Source organism: Macrobrachium rosenbergii, chromosome 6 (genome assembly GCF_040412425.1).
Source record: "Macrobrachium rosenbergii isolate ZJJX-2024 chromosome 6, ASM4041242v1, whole genome shotgun sequence".
In the NCBI taxonomy this organism is placed as follows: domain Eukaryota; kingdom Metazoa; phylum Arthropoda; class Malacostraca; order Decapoda; family Palaemonidae; genus Macrobrachium; species Macrobrachium rosenbergii.
The window spans coordinates 2,326,491-2,347,906 of NC_089746.1; the positions used below are offsets into that span (position 1 = coordinate 2,326,491).

The following is a 21,416-nucleotide window of genomic DNA, read 5'->3' on the forward strand; positions in this document are numbered from 1 at the left end:
GGGCCCCCCCCCCTGCACTTTGGGGCCCAGGGGGCAATTTCAAACAGCCCTCCCCTCAGGAACGCCACTGACTTCAGTGTTGTAAAGAGCTGCCTAGCCTACCTCATGTGTGTTGCTTTTGATCATTGAAATACTGTTCAATTATTTCCTAGGCCAACTTATTATGATTATCCTTGACAATGTATATGTTGATTTATGATCAAGATACCAATAATGTACTTAACTATTTTGTGAACATTCCCGTGAAGTACGCTATGCTAATATAGCCTACTAATTGCTGCGTTCTTTCCACAGGCCTCTTCCTCTACCTTTACTTGGTAACTCTCAATTCGACTTATCAACCTCAAGTTCCAACTTTCTTTTCCCTATGGAATTGTATACTTATTTATGTTATCAGGTGGATTAGTAAATTAAGGAAGGAAGAACTCGTCAACTCGTTGAAACCTACCTAGCCTAGTATAGCCTACAAACATATCACCCTCACTCCTCGCCTCACACCATGCATTAGACAAACCACTACCCCCACACATCAGTGATCCCGGCACAGAGATTGCCACTTACTATCGGCCCCACCCAGGATACAAAGTATCAAAGCATCTCTATTATTTCAGGTAAATATTAACACCAGTATCAACAGTTGCATTAACATATAACTGCCATAAACTTGAAAGAAAACATCTCCATATACTGTCTCAGTGATCTTCACTTTTAATTACTTATAATAGTAGGCCCTGATAAAGGATAATTATCATTTATACCATTGTTTTAAAGAACTCTGATTGTTTCAGCATAACCACATTGTGTATTCCCATTGCTTCTTTCACAATAATATTTCTTGTGACTTTGCTGCTGTTTTTAGTGTCCTATTATCTTGTTTACTCAAAGCTACCTAGACTAATATATCAAGTATAGAAATTGTCTTTCATCTGCAACTATTCAGAATTTCCCTCAGGCTCAAATTACTTATTACTTACAATTAAGACTTCAAAATGGCAACCACCATACATCTCATGTTATTTAATAACTTTGTCAACAAAACCTAGTACTCCTCCATTTCAATGATGTCATCATCACTTTTCACTTGGAAAGGAATTTTGCGAACCAAATCAAACCACAGAAAAACTGTACACTGTAAAGACCTGCTGCCACTAAACCTCTTAACCGAGATTCAGCTAAAATTAGTGCATGGTGGAAATTATGGGCATTGAAGTTCAAATTCAACAATCCAGTGTACTGCTAAATTTACACTTTAACAAATTTTTTCTTAAAATTGACATGGTTACTTGTTTTGTTCATCTCATGATCACATGCTCAGAAATTTTGAGATATATGTATTTCAGAATAGGCAATCATACTATTGAAAGTATTAAGCTTATTTGAAAAGCAATAATTATGGTAAAATGAAAGAGTATTTTGCAAAAACTAATCACATTATTCATGTTCATTCTGCAAGCAATGAACATAGCACTTGTGTACGTACTATTGAATGGGAATCATTGTTAATCAAACGTATGAAAAGTTCCTTACATTATTTTTTTAAAACAAGTGATTGTGCCATGCTTATTTGTTTCATCGTGCAGCAATTGGCCTGAAATTCTAAGATTTGAGGTTAATGTTTTGTATTTAATGCACTGTTTGTTTGTATCTTGTTATCTTGAAGATTAGATCAGACAAAACCACAGTACAGTTGAACCTCAGTATTTGTGGGGGATGTATACCACTACAACCCAACAAATAGCTCAAATACAAAAATACTTAAAACCCCTCTAAAATGCTTATAACCAAAAAACCCTCTAAAAATGCTAATACCTGAATGTTTTAATAGCTTTAACAGAGAGTGCATTTAGTCACGAAATTGATATGAGAATACAGTAATCTGTGAATATTTCTCTATAATATAATAATACTGCGATAGGCAAATTTTCCGTGAATAATGTGTATATATGTTCCACAGAGAAAGCCGTGAATTCGGAACTGTGAATAGGCAGGGGTCCACTGTACATTATTCAGTAAGACTCAAGATTTTTATTGACATCTATTTGCTGCATTGTTGTGTTGTAAGTAATGTAGTTAATTAATTAGTCTGTGTCTATACATGCACAAGCATCACATTACAAAACACTGCGTACTTACTGCCCCCATCTTTCTCTCTCTGCAATGACATTTATTCAATGTAGTACAGTACTAAACTTCATGCAATATATTTTTCAGTCTGTGCATGACTGAATATGTACATTTACGCATCTCCTGCAGTAAACTACAAACTTACTGTGTGTTTGCTTGCCTTTGCCTCTTTCTATCAAAAATATTTTTTCCATATAGAAAATATTATATGTATTGAAAAGGAAACATAAAAACGTTTATTGTTTTTATGTTGTTTGAGTACTGGGCTAACAGTAAGGAGTTTTTGAAGTAATTCATTTTGAAGATGTATCTCCAAAATTTAATAATAAGTAACAATATTTTAAACTGAATGCTTATTACAAAACACCAGTTAGGATATGCTATCAGTTACTTCTTATGGAATTGCTATATACTTTAAGCTATTCAAGTTGGCTCATGAGTGATGTGCAGCATATTTGTAAATCTTCATTATCTAACAATTTTCCATACTACTTATAGGTGGCCAAATATCAACATCACCCATGCGCTACATATGTGAACAGCATGTAGAGACCATCAACCAAATCCTAAGTGAATGCCCAGTATAAGCTAAAAATTAATACAAGAGAAGACATTACATCACCAAGACCTTGCACTGAAAGATCTACAAAGAAAATAGCCTACCATGTGCAGACATGGTACAACCGGATACGCAAAAAAGTGCAGGACAACACAAAAATCAAGATACTCTGGGACTAAGATTTGACGAAAACCAGACCTAATCCTGGTAAATAAGGAAACTGAGAAAATATCTCTCAGATGTAGCCATACCATGGAACACAAGAGTTGAGGACACAGGAAAAGAAAAGATAGAAGTACCAAGATCTACAGATGGAAACATAGAGACGAGCAAGTTGATGTGGAAGTAATACCTGTCATCCTAGACGACCTCACAAGGAACTTGGAATGGACTGAAAGCACAAACCTCACACTAGGCTTGTTAAAGAAGTGTATGTTGGCCACAGCAAGAATTAGGTGAATGTTAGAACAATAATGAATAATAGTGTGCAAATACCTTGAGTACACACAATTGAAAAATGGACAACATTTGCTAGTTGTGTACAATATACAATATGCACCTAGATGAATACAAATACATTCATCAATTAACTTCACATGTGAGTGGGAATCTGATGACAAAACGGAGTTTTTAAAATGTACAGTATTGATTATACGTGACAGTGGCAATATTTTATCCGATATTTTTACAAAACCTACACAGTAATAGGCTACATGTGTTCATTTCTTTTCTTATCACGACTACAAAATAAAGCTCTATTCTATCCTTATTATTCTAAAGTCTGCAAAATTGTCTTTAATGAAGATTAGGTAACCCCTCTTGGTTTATTATAAAATGCCATTTTGAAACAAGAAAAACATTTTACTCATTATCCTCAGATAGTAATGACATTTTAAGCAATGTTTAGTGATTTGGTATGTACAGGATAACCAACAAACCTTTTAAGACTTGGTACAGATGGGGGCTGAGTCAGTCTGTACAAATTCTTCTGGTGCTGACTGTGCTTGTAATGATTGTTCCGTTTACATAGGGGAATAGGTTGTTCATATATCAGTGTCAGAATGAACACGAGTTCAATTAGAAATGGTGATACTGTCATACAATGTGTGAGGTAAGATTCTTTAAGAGCAGTGGTAAACAGCTTTATACCTGGTATGATTAACACAAAATACCTAAAAAAATTTTAAAACTTATTTACAACAATAACTTTTGGCATTTGTACAACTGCAAACACTAAAAAGTTTGTGTTGAACAAGCACTGCATTCTTTCTGTTTACAGGCAATAACTGAAGAATTGAGACTTGCCCTACCTTAATCTCATCTATAACTGTCTTCTCTAGCTTCACCAATCACAGGCTGCTACTTATATAATCATCCCCAGCTCTTGAATGTTCAGACACACACACACACGTAATCTTAGCAAACTAGGAATTATCTTGATCAAATACATTGAGTAAAACCTCTACGAAAATAATCTTGATATTCATGTAAACATACAGTGCGTAAAATATACTAAAATTTCACTATCTTAATGAAAAGAGACATTCTTAAAAATTAAACTTTTATATGAGAGTACCATATTTAACTAAGTTCCAGATCACTAGAGTAGATGAAAGATTTCATCTATTCTCAAAACTGAAACACAGAACAGTGTACTAGGGGAAACTGCACAAAAGAAACAAAATCTCCATCACATACTTCATAATTTGACCTCGTCATTGCTTTTTTTTATTTCATCTGTGAAGGTAATTTGCACCCCTCTCCATTCAAAACTTGTAGCTCCAGTGCTATGACCCACCTCATGATCCTTGGGCTTTGTCTCGTATCTTTGGGTTTAAGCAAGTGGTTTGTGGTCTGTTTTTATCACAAAATCTACCCCATGCAAGTAAAAATGGAATCTTTCAACTGCAAATATTATTGCTAGGCATTCCTTTCCAATTATTCAGTGGCTGCACTCATTGTTCTTGAGGTTCCTATTGGCATAAGCAAGTGAAAACATGGCCTTTTCTAGGGGAACCCTAACACAACTGAAAACTTCGAGTAGTGCCCCTGCTAAGCGTTCACTTCATCTGAAAAACTTCCATTGCCTCTGCATATCTCAGCAAAGTCCACAAATGTCAGTATGTGCCTGTTGTGGCTCTCTGATGCTGGTGGCACAAGTCCAATCAGGGCTACTGCTAACCTCTTGAATCATTCCTCATCAATGACATTTTTCCTTTCCTTTGCTGATACAGCCCCTTGGTGCAGTCTTCTGGAAAATGTTGCAGGCCCTGCAAAATCTGGTAATGTCCACAATCACCCCTTGCCAAAGGAAATGGAAACTGCTGGTTAAGTAGTTGACAGTCTTCTTAGTCCCTAGATGACTACTCACAATGGACTCATGAGCCACCTTCATCACTTGAGTACAATATACCCCGTCACCTTGCCCGGGAAAAAATTATATAGAAAGCCATTAATAGCCTTTAGCTTGGAAGTTCCTTCACCCTTGGTCCTGTATTCTGCATCAGTCTCAGCTGTCACCTATTGCTTGGCTAGACAAGGCGCCTTCTGCTCAGCTTCTTTTAGGTAGGCTCTGGTCACAACCAACGCTGTCTTGCTACCAGCCTTAACCAGATTCAACTCTAAATCACTTTCCTCTGACTTGTTCTTTTGGTCATCTATCCCTACATCTTTCTCTGCCATCTCCACCCCCACTTTAACTATTTCTTTGTGGTTCTTTACATTTGGAATATTTCCAAGAATAAGGTCATAAAAGGGGTTGCCAAGCAGCACATAGCATGTAATTCTCCTACATAGTAAGGATTGTCCAAATAAATCTTTGCAACTGGTTACCTGAGAGTACTACAGTATTATCAAGGAGTGCACAGACCCATTTCTTACTGGTCATTTGGTCATCAACTACCAAACTTCTACATGTAGCTGCACTTGCACAGCCTGTATCTCACTGCACTGTTACCTTCTTATTTATATAACCTTTACTAACCTGGAAATTACGGTGCCTCTTCCCCTGTTCGTCACATCTGCATGATCCTAACACAACAGGTAGTTAAGCTCCATCTCCCAACTTCAGTTTACCATCCTCAACATAGTCTTCCACTGGGCTATACTGACATCTTCACAAATCGAAATAGCGGTCACCTCACCTTGGTTCTTTCACTACTGTAGCACTGGCTGCCTTCTGCTTGAACTTCTCCTTGTCCTTATTCGTAACAAACAGTTTTTGGCTTAGTGTCCTGGCTTGGGATACACAAAGCACCTACCTTGGTTTATGGATACTCCCACTAGACTTCTTCAGTGGCTTCTGGCCTTCCATTAAGCTTAACCCATGAACTTCAAGTACTGATCAGCTGGCTTTACAATCTCACCAAGGTTTCTTGGTACTCTTTTCCTGAGGCATAGAACCTTCTCAATTGACTAAGTGCTGACAAACTGTTCTCTGATGAGCAAGTCAGCTAAATCATCCAACTTCTCTGAATTCATCCATTTCACTCCACCTTTTGGAATACTTTCTTCAATCATCTGATACCTCTTCAAGAGTGCTCTTTTCAGGCTATCATAGTCCAAGGTTTTAGCACAAGGCATACCAGAAAGACCTTGCTGACTTTTACCTGTTTGTAATGGACTTAGACAAATAGGCCATGCATCCATAAACCAGCCTCGGCTCTTCTCAAACCTTTAAAATCTTTTGATGAAAATGTCTTGTGTTATCATGCTTCTAACTGAATCTGGATAACTTGGGCTTTGCAGTGAATACAGGGGTGTTGGTGCCACTCCTTTGTCCTTCTGGAGATCCACTACCAATTTCTGCCTTGAACTGTTTTTCAAGCTATGCTCTCTGCCTTTCACTCTTCTTTTGCTGCTTCACAAAATACATTAATTCTGGGCCTTCCAAACCCATCAACCTTACCAGCTCCACATGCTTTCCTATCTCTGTCACTGCCAAGCTAAAATAAACTTCAGTCTAACACATTAAAATCATACTAAAGCATTAACGCTTAAAATATCCTGATAGTCACCCATTTTGTAACACATTGTATAAGAAATGTTCAGCAAGATCAGTACCCAATGGCTTTACAACTGATGTGACTAAAATACAATGTATAAACTAATAAAATTTATTTGCAACACTTGGGCAACATGGTAACCAAGGAAGTAACAACTTTTGGCCAATCATGCATTAGTAGGGGTAGTCAGGAATTTTTCTTTGAACAGCTCCTCCCTTGAAGCAAACAATAAAACTGGAGACTTGAGACTTACCTGGCCTTGCTCTTATCTTTTCTTGTCTTCTCTATCTTCACCAACCAGGCTGTCACTTATATGATCATCCCCATCTCTTGAATGTCCAAGCACACACACACACAAGAAGTCAAACTTTACATAATCTTAATCAACTCAGCAAATCTGGAGTCTCTCAAACAAACAGACTACAGCAAAGAATATCATACATAAAAGAATCAAACTGACATGCTTTTAAATGCAATTAAAACCCACATAAATTTCACTTGCATCCTAACTAACACATACATTCTTTAAAATATATGCTTCTATATGAAATTAACATATTTAACTAAAGTTCCAGTACATTGCAGTAAATGAAAGATTTATATAAGTAACTTACCCAGTAATTACTTAGCTAAGAGTTTCTACTCAAACAGCAGTTAGAATTCTAAATTCCACGGTAGCGCTTCTTTTGGTTTGTGTAGGTGACTATGCCCCGCCCACTTTCGGGGTACGAAAGAGGAACATCACCAACACAACAATTTGTTTCTGCCACCTGTAGTGTCAACACCTGGTGTTGTTACAGCAGTTTAGATTTTTTTTATTCCTAATTTCCTTCCTTGGTGAAGTATTTTTGTAGCCTTTTCAGCATTTTTTTCACATAGTGACTCTTTTGGATTTGACTTTTCACCATTTTGACTTTTCAACTAGTTAGGATATGTCTGACACTAGTAGTTCTAGTTTCTGGTATTGCAGTAAAGGCTGCAATACCCAAATGACAAAATTGACTTATGATTCTCAAACCTTGTGTTCAGGCTGTAGAGGACAAGTTTGCTCTATTAATTTGACATGTGACGAGTGCAGGGATTGGGGGGAACAGAAATGGAAAACTCTAAATTCTCATTTAGCTAAGTTAGAAATAGATAGGAAGAGGAAAAGAGCCGCTAAAGCCAGCGGGAAATTAGCTAGTCAGGCTTTAACTCCTAGATCACATAAGGCTGACATGTCTGTTAATCCTCCAACTGTTAACCATTCCCCACCTGCATCAATTAATTCTCCTAAACCACCTACTCATCCTCCTGGCTCCATCACTTCCAAACCCGATCTCTTCGCCAGCATTGAGAACAAGTTTAAGCAACATTTAAATCTGGTAGTGAGTACAGTGGCCCAATTAGGGACATCAGTGCATGTCCTAACGGACAAGTTTGAAAACAGTGCTAAAGGTGAAGTGTCAGTTGAGGAGGCGGCTGCTTGTCCCGCTGATTCTCCTAGGCATCGGTCCCTGCCATACTCCCCGCTACCTGGGAGGAGGCATACCGGTAGCCCAAGGGAGGTCGGTGGGGTCTACCCACAGGCAGTCATCCCCTCAGTCCAGCCTGTTGCATCCCAGGTTGCAGCTAGAGACAGCCGCTGGAAAGGCGTCTTGGAAGTGCATTGGCTTTCATCAAGTTCTGAGGAGTCCTCGCCTCCTAAGAACTGTCTTCGTCACTTCCCTGATGAATCTTGCCCTCTTAAGAGACATTTCTTGGGTAAAGATTTCACGTAAGTGCCCTGTTCCCTCTGAGGGTCCCATATTGGCGGAGTGCTTTGATGAGCGCCATGAAGCAGACAAGTGCCCTGTACCAGCCATGCGCCCTGATGCGGCCAAGCGCCCTGATGCAGCCAAGTGCCCTGATGCAGCCAAGCGCCCTGCCGCAGTCAGGTGCCCTGAGGTGGTCGGACCCTCTTTTTTGTCGGAGCGCCCTGAAGCTTCCAATCTTCCCCTAAGTGCTTGAGCCCCCCCTCAAGACCCCAAGTGCCCTGCAGCTTCTGATAATTTTTCTCCTGCATTGGACCCAGCTCTTGAGCTTTTGCAACGTAAAATGGATAATATCCTTCATCTTTTACAGAAACCTGCAGCACAGACAGCTCCTGAATTAGACCCAATTATGTCTCCAATCTCTTCTGAAGATGAAGAAGGGGAGTGTGACTAGTCTTCTATGCCATATGCAACACTCCTCAAGTTCCTTCTGCAGCAGTTCCCGGAATTTTTCACTCTGGCCTCTCCTTCCTCTCCAGCTTCATCTTTCTTGATGAGCAATCAGCCCATGAATTCAACAAGACTTCCTAAAATGGTTCTCTCTTCTTCATCGAAGAGAGCTCTTCGCCTAGTAGAGAACTGGCTTTCTGAGAAGAGGGATCAAGGGAAAGCCTGTTTTAGTGTTCCTCCCTCTCGTCTGACATGTATGCGGTACTTGTCGTACACAATGGGAGAAGCTCCTTCCCTGGGAGTGGCTGCCTCCTCCCAGGGCGACTTTTCTGCACTCATTGACTCGGGGCGTAGGTCAGCTCTTGCTTCGGCAAAGACGTTCTTTTCAGCATGGATCATCTGTTGAAGAGTTTGCTCAAGTTCTTCAGGGTGTTGAGTTTTCTTGACTGGTGTTTGGGAGCAGTTGCCAAGAAGCTTCAAGATCCAGCTTTTTTTGTGTGTGTGATGAAGTCTCAGACCTGTTTAATTTTCTCTCCTGCGCAGATAAAGCCGTTAGAGATGGTTCACGGGAATTAGCTGCCCTTTATGCAATGGGCGTGCTTAAGCAGCACGAACTTTGGGTCTCATTCACATCGAAGGGCGTTATGGCCCCACAGAAATCGGCTCTCCTTTTTTCCCCTCTGGATAAGCAACATTTGTTTCCACAGCCCACCATAAGTGAGATTGCAGAGAGTCTACACCAGAAATCAACGTAAGATTTGTTGACCCAACTGACGAAGCGCCAGAGGGACTGGTCTGCCTTCTCAGTTAACCCTTCATCTCCTCTCGAGCAACCAAAGCTGTTTCGTGGAGGAAATCAAAGACTGCACTCCAGGTGCCAAGGATCAGTTAGATTTGCTCCCCGAGCGATCAATAAATCTTCTTCCAAATCATCCTCTCGCAAGTGAGAATTTAGTCCTTCATGCTCCGGTAGGGGCCAGGCTTCGTCTCTTCTGGGAGAGATGGAGCAAAAGAGGAGCGGATCAGTGGGTGATAAAAGTTTCAAAGGAGGGATACTCTATCCCCTTCAGGGAGAATCCACCACTGACCAACACTCCCATCATATTGACGGCTTACTCCACTGGATCGGAGAGGTATTCGGCCCTATCAAAGGAAGTGTCCTCTCTTCTAAGCAAAGAAGGAATAGAAGTAGTAAAAAAGGCAGACTCAAAAGGATTTTACAATTGCCTTTTTGTAGTGCCCAAGGCTTCAGGGGGTTGGAGACCGGTGTTCGACGTAGGTGCTTTGAACGTCTCTGTAGAAAAAACAAAATTCAACATGGTAACCATCCACTCAGTTCTTGCTTCCATCCGTCAGGGAGATTGGATGATCTCCCTGGACATGCAAGACGCTTATTTCCATATTCCAATTCACCCGGACACAAGGAAATACCTACGATTCATTTTCAAGAGACAGATCTATCAGTTTCAAGCACTGTTTTGGTCTCTTGACGGCCCCACAAGTTTTCACTCGAGTGTTGGCTACTTTGGTGGGTTGGTCATATTTAGCGGGAGTGAGTATCGCACTATATCTGGATGATTAGCTAATTTGTTCGCCCACGAAGAAACGCTGCATGGAGGACTTACAGAAGGCTTCTTTTAACCCAGGAATTAGGACTACTAATGAACTTCAAGAAATCACAAATGATTCCCACTCAGAAGATTCTTTATTTGGAAGTTCTGATAGACTGGGGTTTTGGGCTTCTCTGTCACTCAAGAAAGTAGAAGACTGTTTGAGGAAGGTAGACCTCTTCTCTCGCTTCATTCTTGCTCTGCCACCCGGTGGATGAGTCTCTTGGGGACGATGGCTTCTCTGGGGCAATTCGTAAAACTGGGAAGACTCCACATGAGACCTCTCCAGTTCTATTTAAGAGCTTGCTGGGATCGGAAGGCGCATCAAGGCCGTCATGTCTTTCCGATAACCCCGGAAAGAAAGGAGGATCTGTGGTGGTGGAGGTCCGCAGTCCCTTGTTCCGGTGAGCCCCGGCCTAGACTTCTTTTCTGACGTGTCGGACCTAGGTTGGGGAGCGCTCCTCGGGAACCTGGAAGTCTCGGGGAGGTGGTCTTCGGAGGAGAAAGGGCTTCATATCAACGTGAGAGAGTTGAAGGCAATCCATAGAGGTCTGCAACACTTCACGACGCAGGTACACAACAAGACTATAATGTACATGCGAACAATACCACAGCCCTAGCGCACATCAAACATCAAGGGGGGACCCAATTCATTTTCACTCTGAGGTAGTGAGAGACCTGCTATGCTGGGCGGATCAGAACCAGACTCGATTAGCCACCCAGTTCATACAGGGCAAGTGCAATGTCCTAGCGGACGAGCTGAGCTGTCACAAATTCTGCCAACGGAGTAGACACTAGATCTTCGTGTTTGTGCCAGCCTTTGGAAATTATGGGGTCAACCAAACATAAATCTGTTTGCAACTTCCAGGAATTACCGCCTTCCTCTGTTCTGTTCCCCCTTTCCGGACCCCTCCAGCTTGGGCAACGGATGCAATGATCCTGGACTGGTCCTACCTAGATCTTTACGCCTTCCCTCCATTCGGGATGATTCAAGAAGTAGTAAGGAAGTTTCGCTCACACCAAAATGTAAGGATGATTCTCGTGGCTCCCTACTGGCCGTAGAAGGAATGGTTTCCAGACCTGATCGATCGCCTCGTAGAATTTCTGAGGCTCCTTCCTGAGATTCCAAGTCTTCTCAGACAACCCCACGTCAGGAAGTTTCATCAAGGTCTATCCTCTCTGGCCCTGACAGGATTTCGACTGTCTACAGACTCGTCAGAGCGAAAGGATTTTCTAAGTCAGCATCAGAGGCTATCGCCAAAAGTAGACGCATCTCCTTCAATAGTGTCTACCAAGCTAAGTGGGCATGTTTTAGGAGTTGGTGTAGAAGAAAAAGTCTCTTCCTCTACGACATTTATCGCTCAGATAGCAGACTTCCTTCTCCATTTGAAATCATCTAAAAGGTTATCTGTCTCGACAATAAAGGGTTACAGAGTGATGCTCAGCTCTGTTTTTCGACATAGGGGTCTAGACATCTCGAACAACCAAGACTTGTCTGAATTAATTAAGTCTTTCAATATCTCCAAGTCCAAGAAAGAGGGGTCCTTCTCTTGGAATCTTGATGTAGTTCTTAAGTGGCTTTCTGACCCTCGCTTTGAACCTATTTGCTCTTCCTCTCTAAGGGATCTGACTTGGAAAACTCTCTTTCTGGTTGCCTTAGCAACAGCTAAGAGAGTATGTGAACTTCAAGCAATAGACAAAAGGATCAGTTTTTTACAAGGGAACGCAGTCTGCTCCTTTTTGCTACGATTTCAAGCGAAAAATGAAAACCCATCACATCCCTGGCCATGTTCCTTTTCAATTTCAAGCTTTTGGATATTCTAGGCACGGAAGAGGGAAGAGAGAGAGAGAGCTGTGCCCAGTACATGCCCTCAGATATTATTTACATCAGACAGAAGATCAGAGATTACTAAACTGGCTCTAGTGTTCGGTAAAAAACCCCCTCTAGACCCCTATCGAAGAATGCCATTTCGATTTTCTTGAGGGATCTCATCACTGAGGCACACACTCAATTAGCAGAGACTGACTTATCACAATTGAAAGTTAAAGCTCACAAGGTAAGAGCAGTTGCTACTTCAGTAGCATTCAAACACAATCTTTCTCTCTCCGCGATCCTGGAGGTAACTCATTGGAAATGCAAGTCAGCGTTTGCAATGCACTATTTGTGGGACGTCGAGACAGTTTATGATAAATGCAGTACTCTGGGACCTGTGTCCATAGCTGGCGTAGTGATGGGTGAGGAAGTGTAGGAAGTGTCCCTTCCTTTCCTTTTCTCTTCGCCTTGAAAATGGTGTTGAGTTCTTGGGGAGCCTGGGAGGGTATGATGTACCTGGAGCACCCACCAGTTTAGTGTTGGGTAGTGGTCTTGTTTTTTATCGTTTAATCATTATTTTTAATTATGATGTAAGCGACTTTGTTTTCTGGTATATTATTTTTGTGGTTATGTGCCCAGGGTAGGAGCAATTATGTATGCATTGCTGGCCTTTGGTGCACACCTTCGACGCAAAGCTTAGTCTTATGCTTCATCAGCCTTCAGAGTACTCCTTTACTGCGAAGTGTCCCACTTAAGCAGAGGTGCATATGGCCATGCCACTACAGGTTGAGATGAGCACCACCAGAGGCCATATCTACCTGCAGCAGCCCTCTCACCAGGTAAGGAACAACAATTATCTCATCAATTATAACTTAAGCCTTTGTCCATGATTCCCCTTCACCTTTCAATTTGGAATCAACTAAGTAATTACTGGGTAAGGTACTTACATAAAAATGACATTATGATAAAATTAAGTTTTATATATACTTACCCAGTAATTATGGATGGAGCCCACCCTCCTCCCAGAACATGAACTCTTTTTTGCATAAACAAATTGTCGTGTTGGCGATGTTGTTCCTCTTTCGTACCCTGAAAGTGGGCGGGGCATAGTCACCTACACAAAACAAAAGAATCGCTACCGCGGAATTCAGAATTCTAATTGCCGTTCAAGTAGAAACTTACCTTAGTAATTACTGGGTAAGTATATATAAAACTTAATTTCATCATAAAATTATCACATTTCATCCATTCTCCAAACTCCAACATAAAAAAAAACAATGCTTGGGGCTACACAAAAGATACAAAATCTCCATTACATAATTCAAAACAAAATCTCCATCATAGTTCATACCTTAACAGATACAAAAGTTTAACTTATTCCTATGTTAAAAAATAACCATACTATGCTGGAAAAATTTTGTAATAATCTCAAGAAACAGAAATTAGTGGATTCAGCTGTAAAAAATTAACCCATACTATGAATCTGATTTTTACCGACCTGAAAGTGCCATTACATCTCATATTTTGAGAGCAGCCAACTTAAAAAAAAAATTAGTTGCATTCCCATACTTACTTTCGCCTCAAGAGGACCCAGTTGTCACTAAAAGCTGTAGTGATTTCTCTACAATAAAAGATGCCTTAAGAATGAATTTTTATTTGGTTGGGTCTCATATGCCTTCAAATATGGTACCTTACATTTATAACAAAACTGAACCTTTTTGTGCTAAATGCATTAAAAACACCTTCCAATACAATTAGAATCTTATTTGATAACCACTGCAACTTACCTTAGTGCAGGAGTAACTTGGTGTTGTGATAGCAGGACTTCAATTATCTCATCATGAGCTGTATTGAGTCTGCAAAGCATATCTAGGCTTAATTGCTGGCCAGCTGAATAAACACCAACCAAAGAGAGTAACAAACAAGCCTGTAAAAGTGAAATTTGGGTACAAAAATGGCTAAGGTGAAGTACAGTTGCGAAAAAGTCCACCTGTTACACCTTGGTGAGAGACTTCGAAAAATTATATGGTAACAATGTTTACTAAGGGGGTGGGGCTCTTTATCTGTTAGCACGAGTTCCCCCAATCAGCTCTAGAGTTGTTTTAGTGGGAGTAGTCTTCAGGTATGTTTGGAATAAGACACAGAGAAAGAGAGAGAGAGAGAAAGAAAGAATTCTGAACAGGTTGTGTTGCTGCAACTAAGATTACTATCTCACTTTTAACAGACACCCGCACACGCAGAAACTAGACGTTGCTGATGAATCAAAAAGAAACAACTAGGGAGAGAGAAAATTCTACAACGAACAATAGAAAGTGAAGGACTCCCAAACTTGGTGTTGTAGTAGTAGTAGCGTTAAAGTAGTTTCACCAGACCACTGAGCTGACTTTCAGCTCTCATAGGGCTGGCCTGAAGGATTAGAATAAAATACCAGGTCTAGGCCTAAGGCCAAGCACTGGGACCCAATAGGTCATTCAGTACAATGATGAACGAATTAAAATGAAATTAAAAGCTGCACACATTTACTCATGCTTCCACACTAAAAAGGTACATTAAAATTCATAAGAAGTTAAGTAATATTTAAAAAAAAAATATTTTATCTAAATTTGACAAATTCTATAAGGGTTTTCGTCCTTTTATTATTTACTTATTTTTATATTAATTAAACCACAGTTCCTCATGAACAACAAAATTGGAATGACTGAAAAGGTAAAAGATTCTGACAAAATTTCATTCATTGATTGATTTCCAAAAGTTGGCAGTTGCTGTTGGTCATACTTTGGACACTCACAACACATGTCTGACTGTTGTTATTGCCTTGCACCCCTAGCATTCGGGAGCCGGGCCACGTGGGTTGCTCATTAAGTGTCCATGTGTCAGACGAATATGGCTTATTCTGAGACGCATTAGAATTACTTGTGCATGATGAACTCCATTTTTCAACATTAGGCTTTGTTTTAATTTATTATTTTCAGGTTCTTCATTCCATATATATTGCCATTTATTTATGATACCCACCTTTATGTGTGCTACATAGTAACTGGGATATTCACATTTGATCTTGTCATGTGGATTGCTTCTTTAGCTGCTTTATCTGCCTCTTCATTTCCCTTGATTCCTACATGGGCAGGGATCCAACATATTTCTACATTTTTTCCATTACTATATAAATTATGGAGAAATCATTTAATTTGTTGTACAATATTATTTTTTTATTTGTAACCCTGAATAGCTTCTATAGCACTTCTCGAGTCACTAAAAATATAAAAATTATTGAATGATGTTTCTTTAATTATTTTTATAGCTGATGCAACTCCACACAATTCTGCTGTGAATACTAAAGCATTATTAGGAAGAGAGAACTGATAAGTTTTGTCTTGGGACACTGCAGCATATCCCACTACGTGTTCTGATTTAGATCCATCTGTAGATATTGTGTAACATGGACCTTTTCGGCTTATATGCCCTATTGTATTTTGTCTATGGTGTTCTGGTGTATATGAGTAACTTTTTGATAAATATTTCAGGTGTGTACAAATCCTCATTTTATTCATTGTCCAGGGAGGAGGTTATTTTACTATGAAAGGCACTTGTATATTTATATTCAGCAATTCAAACAATCTTCTAGCTCTAATTGGGAAAGGTGGAGGATGGTTATTTATAAATACATATCTTGGTTCAAATAATTTTTTGTTGGAGAATCACTTGTCTGAATTCTTAGAGCACTTTTCATTGTCACTAGCTCCCTAAGGAGAGATAGAGGTAGTTCACCACATTCACCTTGTAAAGATTTTGGTGATGATCTAAAGGCTTCTGAGCATATTCTAAGGCCTTCATTGTGAACAGGGTCTAATTTTCAGTGATGCATCCGATCCTGAGCCATATACTTTGCTTCCATAATCAATGATAGACAGAACTGTTGCTTTATACAGTAGTATGGGTAAGTCTTGGGGCTCCCCAAGTAGTGTTCAACAGTTTTTTAATTAGATTTAATGCTCTTTTACATTTTGATTTTATGTATGTTATGTGGGCTTTCCAGTTCAAGTGAGTATCGAATACTAATCCCAAAAATTTTGTTGTTTGGCCAACTGGTATACTATAGTTTTTGATTTTTAAAACAATTTCACCTTTTCTCCGCAGTTTATTTTTTATAAAACATGACTGCTTGAGTTTTACCTATGGAACATTTAAAGCCTACAGATGAGGTCCATTCATCTATTTTTACTATGCTTTTATTAATGATTCATTCTGCATGTTTTATTTGAGATGCTGAATAATATATGGCAGAATCATCCATATACAGGTTACTTTTAATGTCAATAGGTAGATTATTGCTGATATCATTAATTGCTAAAGTAAACAGTGTGCCACTAAGGACGCTTCCCTGTGAAACACCATTTTCAAGTGGAAATGCTCTAGACAGAACATCATCAATTCTCACCGGAAAACTGCGATTTGTCAAAAAGTTTTGTATAAACTTTGGTAAATGTCCACGGATGTTGTTTTGTAAAGTTTTTAATATAGCATGCCTCCATGTATTATTGTATGCTTTTTCCAACGCCAAAAAAGACAGCTACAGTAATTTGTTTTCGTTCAAAACCTTTACATATATGGTCTTCTAAGTTGAGAGAGAATCTGACGTAGATCTGTTACACTGTGACCCAAACTGAGTGGGAGTCAAAATTTTATTTTCTCAAATGTGCCATGTTAGTCGAGCATTTACCATTTTCTCTAACAATAACCATAAGCAGCTTGTTAAAGAAACTGGTCTGTAATTATTTACAGTACAGGGATCCTTTCCAGGTTTGGGGATAGGAATTATTATAGCTTTATGCCATTCATCTGGAAATAAATTTCGAAGCCATAAATGATTATAAAACTAAAGTATGACTTTGCCAAAGGTGCTAAGTGGCAGATCATCTCTAAACAAATATTGTCACCTCCAGGAGCTGATTTATTGCTGTTTCGTGAGCATATTCCAACTCCGACATATTAAATTTTCTATTATAATATATATCTTCTATTGTTTCAAAATTTACTGCTATTCTATTTTATTTTTCTTCGAGCAGAAGTGTTCACCTAAATTTTATCACTACTTACATTTGCTAAATTTTCTCCTATTACATATTACTTATTTCTTTTCGATCAAGTGTTCTTTTCCCATCTTTTAATATTGCATGTCTAGGTGGTTTAACATGGGTGCCATTTATTTTCCTAAATTTTTCCCATATTTTTTGTATGGGAGTATTAGAGAGATCTGATACGTATTTCCTCCATGAAATGATTCTTCCTTAAATAACTTCTTTTTTAAATTTTGCAGGTATTTTGTTGTATAGAGGTTTTATTGTATCAATTTCTAGTAATAATATAGTCATTTTTTGTAAAGTTCCTTCTAATATCGGTAATGTTTTCCTTAATTTACTGAACTTTCTATTCAGATTATCTAATCGTCTCGCTATTGTATGTTTTTTATTTATTAATTCTGTTAGCTTATTGGACCACCATGGAACTTTGTGTTTTGTTGGATGGGGTTTTGATTTTGGTATTGCTTTATCAGCAGCATTCTTAATGAAATCAATGAGAAATTTATAAGTTTCATTATGGTCCCCTAAATATTCAAATGGTGGGATATTTCTAGTGTGCATTTCATATTGCTCCCAATCTGCTTTATAAATGTCATAGTGAGGGATATGTTTTGCAGGATTATTTTGTAATAAGGAAATTAATATTGGGAAATGATCACTGTTGTGCAAGTCATCAATTGTATTCCAATCTAATCTGTCAACTATACTTGTTGTACATAGAGTTAAGTCTACTGAAGAAAATGTTCCAAGTGCTTTTGGAAAATATGTGCTAATTTCGTCGTCATTTATACGGCACATGTCGTTTAAATCCATGAACTCTTCTATTTTACTCCCTATACTATTTGAGTTTGACAATTACAGTCCCATATTGGGTTGTGAGCATTAAAATCACCTACTAATAACGTAGGTTCCTTGGAATTGTTAAGTAAATCTTTAAGTTTATCAATGTCATTGCAGTACCTAAATTTCCTTCTTCCTCTCTAGATGTAGATACTAAGGTATATTTACCTATTGTTGATACTGTTTTGCTGACATGTTGTAAACATAATATTTCTGAGCTCGTCCCTGTGTCAGCCGGTGAAATTCCTATCAAGCACGAATTTCTAGGTATAGATATTGCTAAATATACCAGAGAAAAAAGCTATCAGGAAATGCTGGGGTAACTACCCCCAGATCAAACATCTATTATGGAATAGACGTCGGTATAGGTAAGGGTGAGTGATTGTTGTCACTGCCACAGGACTGCACTCTGTAGATATCCCAATGACAAAACCCCCGGAACGTGAGGAGCCGATCTAACGCCCACACTCACCTGCCTACCAACCGACGACCCCAGCGCCATCTGTACTCATTCCATACCAGCATGTTTTTCCTTTCGGAAGATATTTTTCTTGTGCTGGCTTTTGCCCTAATTTTCCTTGAGTTTCATCATGTCGTCAAGCAATTTCACCATTGTGAAGTTAAGTACCATCTTCTTGTCGGGTTTTTATTATCAGTGAGGCTTTTATTGGCCCGTAAGTTAATATTTACAGGGTCATATATTGGACACTCCCCGGCGTTCGCCCCCTCCGCCATGATGACCTTGAGGCACACCCTTACAGCTTGTTTCTGCAGGGGTTTCTCTCGGTCGTTACAATTTTACTCATTTTTCGTAATTCCCCTTCAAGAAGTTCCTTTTGGAGGTGTTTATCTATGTCGGGCGGTTCCTGGTACCTTGATTAGCCTCATTCCTCACGGAGGCTTCCTCCCCTTATCTTGGTTCTTACAGTTAATTCATGGCTGTTACCAGGCTCTCGCGCGGATAGATTCCCTCTCCAAGGTGGTGCTTTCTTTTTGTCAGTTTCTCTGATTTGTAGTGTAATGGATGACATGGATAATTCATTTATTGTGGTCCGGCTTGGCGTCAGGTGCAGCCAGTTGGCTGCCTACCTCCTGCTCGCCTCGCTCGTTAGGCTATACGCTTAGCACAAGTTCTTATAATTTTGTATATTCAATCATATTACATGTACTTATGTAGTTTTTTGGTTAACTTTAGCGGTACTTATCAGAAATTGATCCTAGCCTAGCCCTCTCGCTCCAATCGGTAGTTAGGCTATTCAGGTTAGGCTTTGGCATTGTCTTAGCTCCCATCTCTCCCGACTGTGTCGCTGAGCGGGGAGGAGGGGTAGGCTGGTCGAGGAGTTCCGTTTGTTGTTCCATCCGCCTTTACCGCCCCGTTTTCAATTCAGGGGCATCTGAAGCCCCATCCCCTCCTCCCTCTAATGAGGAGAGAGAAGGAAAAAATAAAACGGGGATCTTCTTTATGCATTGCCCTTCTACCCTATGGGTTTTGGTTGTTGGTTGGACTACGTTACGGGAATTTCTCTCCCTTCCACCCCTCTTCCCTCTCCTCTCTCTCCTCCCTTTTACTGTCTGGGTTGTGCCTTCAGAGGAGGGTGAGAGTTTGGCGTTGCTGTAGACTAATGCTGTTGTCCTATCCTCCCCTAGTACTTTTGGTGAGTGTCATGAGTCTCCCTGCGAGCAGGAAGTCGATACGTCTGTGTCGATACCCCGTGGGGAGTTTTAGTCAGTGTATAGGGGGTCCCCCGTCCACTTGAACATAACTCTCGATTCCACCATTCTAAGTACTGCCTCCCTGACTTTGCCAGTGGTGTGTCATCTCCCCGCGTGTGGGATGTCGGTCTCTTCGATCGTCACCCCGTGGGGGACTAGTCCGGTTCCCAGTTGAGAGTTACCCACTCTCCTGGCCTCCGTTCTAGTGTCAACCGCCGCTGGTGTTTCGTTGGTTCGCTCTCCTCCGGGTCGGGCTGAACTCTCGATCACCCTCAGGGTTTAAACATTTCCCAACTGGTTCCGCTCCGCCGTCCCCGGCCCTCCCGTTGCCTTCTTACCTGTTACCACTCCGATGGTTCTGGTTTTCAGTAGGTTGGCCGTAGTCACACCTAGTTCTCTAGCTGTATACTAACCGGAGGTAATGATTTACTCCGCCCTCCCCGCTGTAACCAAGTGGCAGAGGCACGGGATCTCGGAGGGGTCTGCGTCGGAGCACTTTGACCAGCAGTGTACTGCTATCCTATGTTGTTAACCATTTACTTACTACTGGTCTCCGGCAGTAATTATACCTTAAGTTGATTCTACAATTATGAATTGCATGATCCTAAGTTAAGGTCCTACTCCGTTGAACTATCTCCGGAGTTTCTTGATTTAATGTGTGTCATGTTTTGCTCTGGTTTATCGTCCCCGCCGAGCATTCCAGCGGTCCGTATAAATTAATGCTTGCTGCCGGACTCCAGCAATAATTATACTTTTAAGTTGATTTTATATTTAAGAGTTGCATGATCCTAGGTTGAGCCTGCTCCGGGCGAACTATCTCCGCGCTCCTTAATTTAGTGTGTGTCATGTTTTGCTCTGATTTATCGCTCCCGCCGGAATGCTCCGGGTTCGTATAAATTAATTAGCATGCTCCATTACCTGCTGTTGTTTAAGGCCCCTATCTCCGCCGGTTCTGCTCAGCGCTTTAAATTAGTGTGTTCATATACCTTCTCCTACTTACAGACAGTACGTTGTGAGGAGCCCGGTGCACTGCTGTGCTGCACCAGCCCTATGGGCACGTTGTCTGCCGCTTCTCATTCGGGCTGTGCAGTCCGGATCGATGATCTTATCGTGTGGCACCCGGACGGTTGTGAGGTTTACTTCGCTCTGTAATGAAAAGCGTGTCCAGGACGAGTCGGTAAACTATATTCATAGTTACCGCCTTTAGTTTACCTGGTTGCCTCAATTGTTTCAAGTACGTTATATTCTTGATATATTGCTTATATATATCTCTCTTTACCGAGCGCTAGGTTATTAAGTCCCTGCTCTCTTCCAGGCCGACCAAGCTTCCCGTAACGACGCCTTTGTTTTCCCTTCGAGCCTGGGTGGCTGGTTACGGCAGGAACGTTCCGTCGGGGAAGCCATATGTTCTGGATGAGAACATCCGAACCTGCTTTACCCTCGCGCCGGATCTCAGCGGCTGTTCCACCCAAAATCGCCGCTCCTGTCA

The 21,416-nt window shown here is 40.4% G+C and overlaps 1 protein-coding gene across 3 annotated transcripts in view; it reads right to left on the reverse strand.

Moving 5' to 3' along the window:
- Window positions 1–21,416, reverse strand: part of Bulli (regulator of MON1-CCZ1 complex protein bulli) — a 441,067-nt gene that overhangs the window by 51,046 nt on the left and 368,605 nt on the right. For all 3 annotated transcript variants that reach the window (XM_067104768.1, XM_067104769.1, XM_067104770.1), the window contains exon 12: window positions 14,081–14,220. In XM_067104768.1, the coding sequence (XP_066960869.1) occupies window positions 14,081–14,220 (140 nt within the window). The remainder of the gene's footprint in view (window positions 1–14,080; window positions 14,221–21,416) is intronic.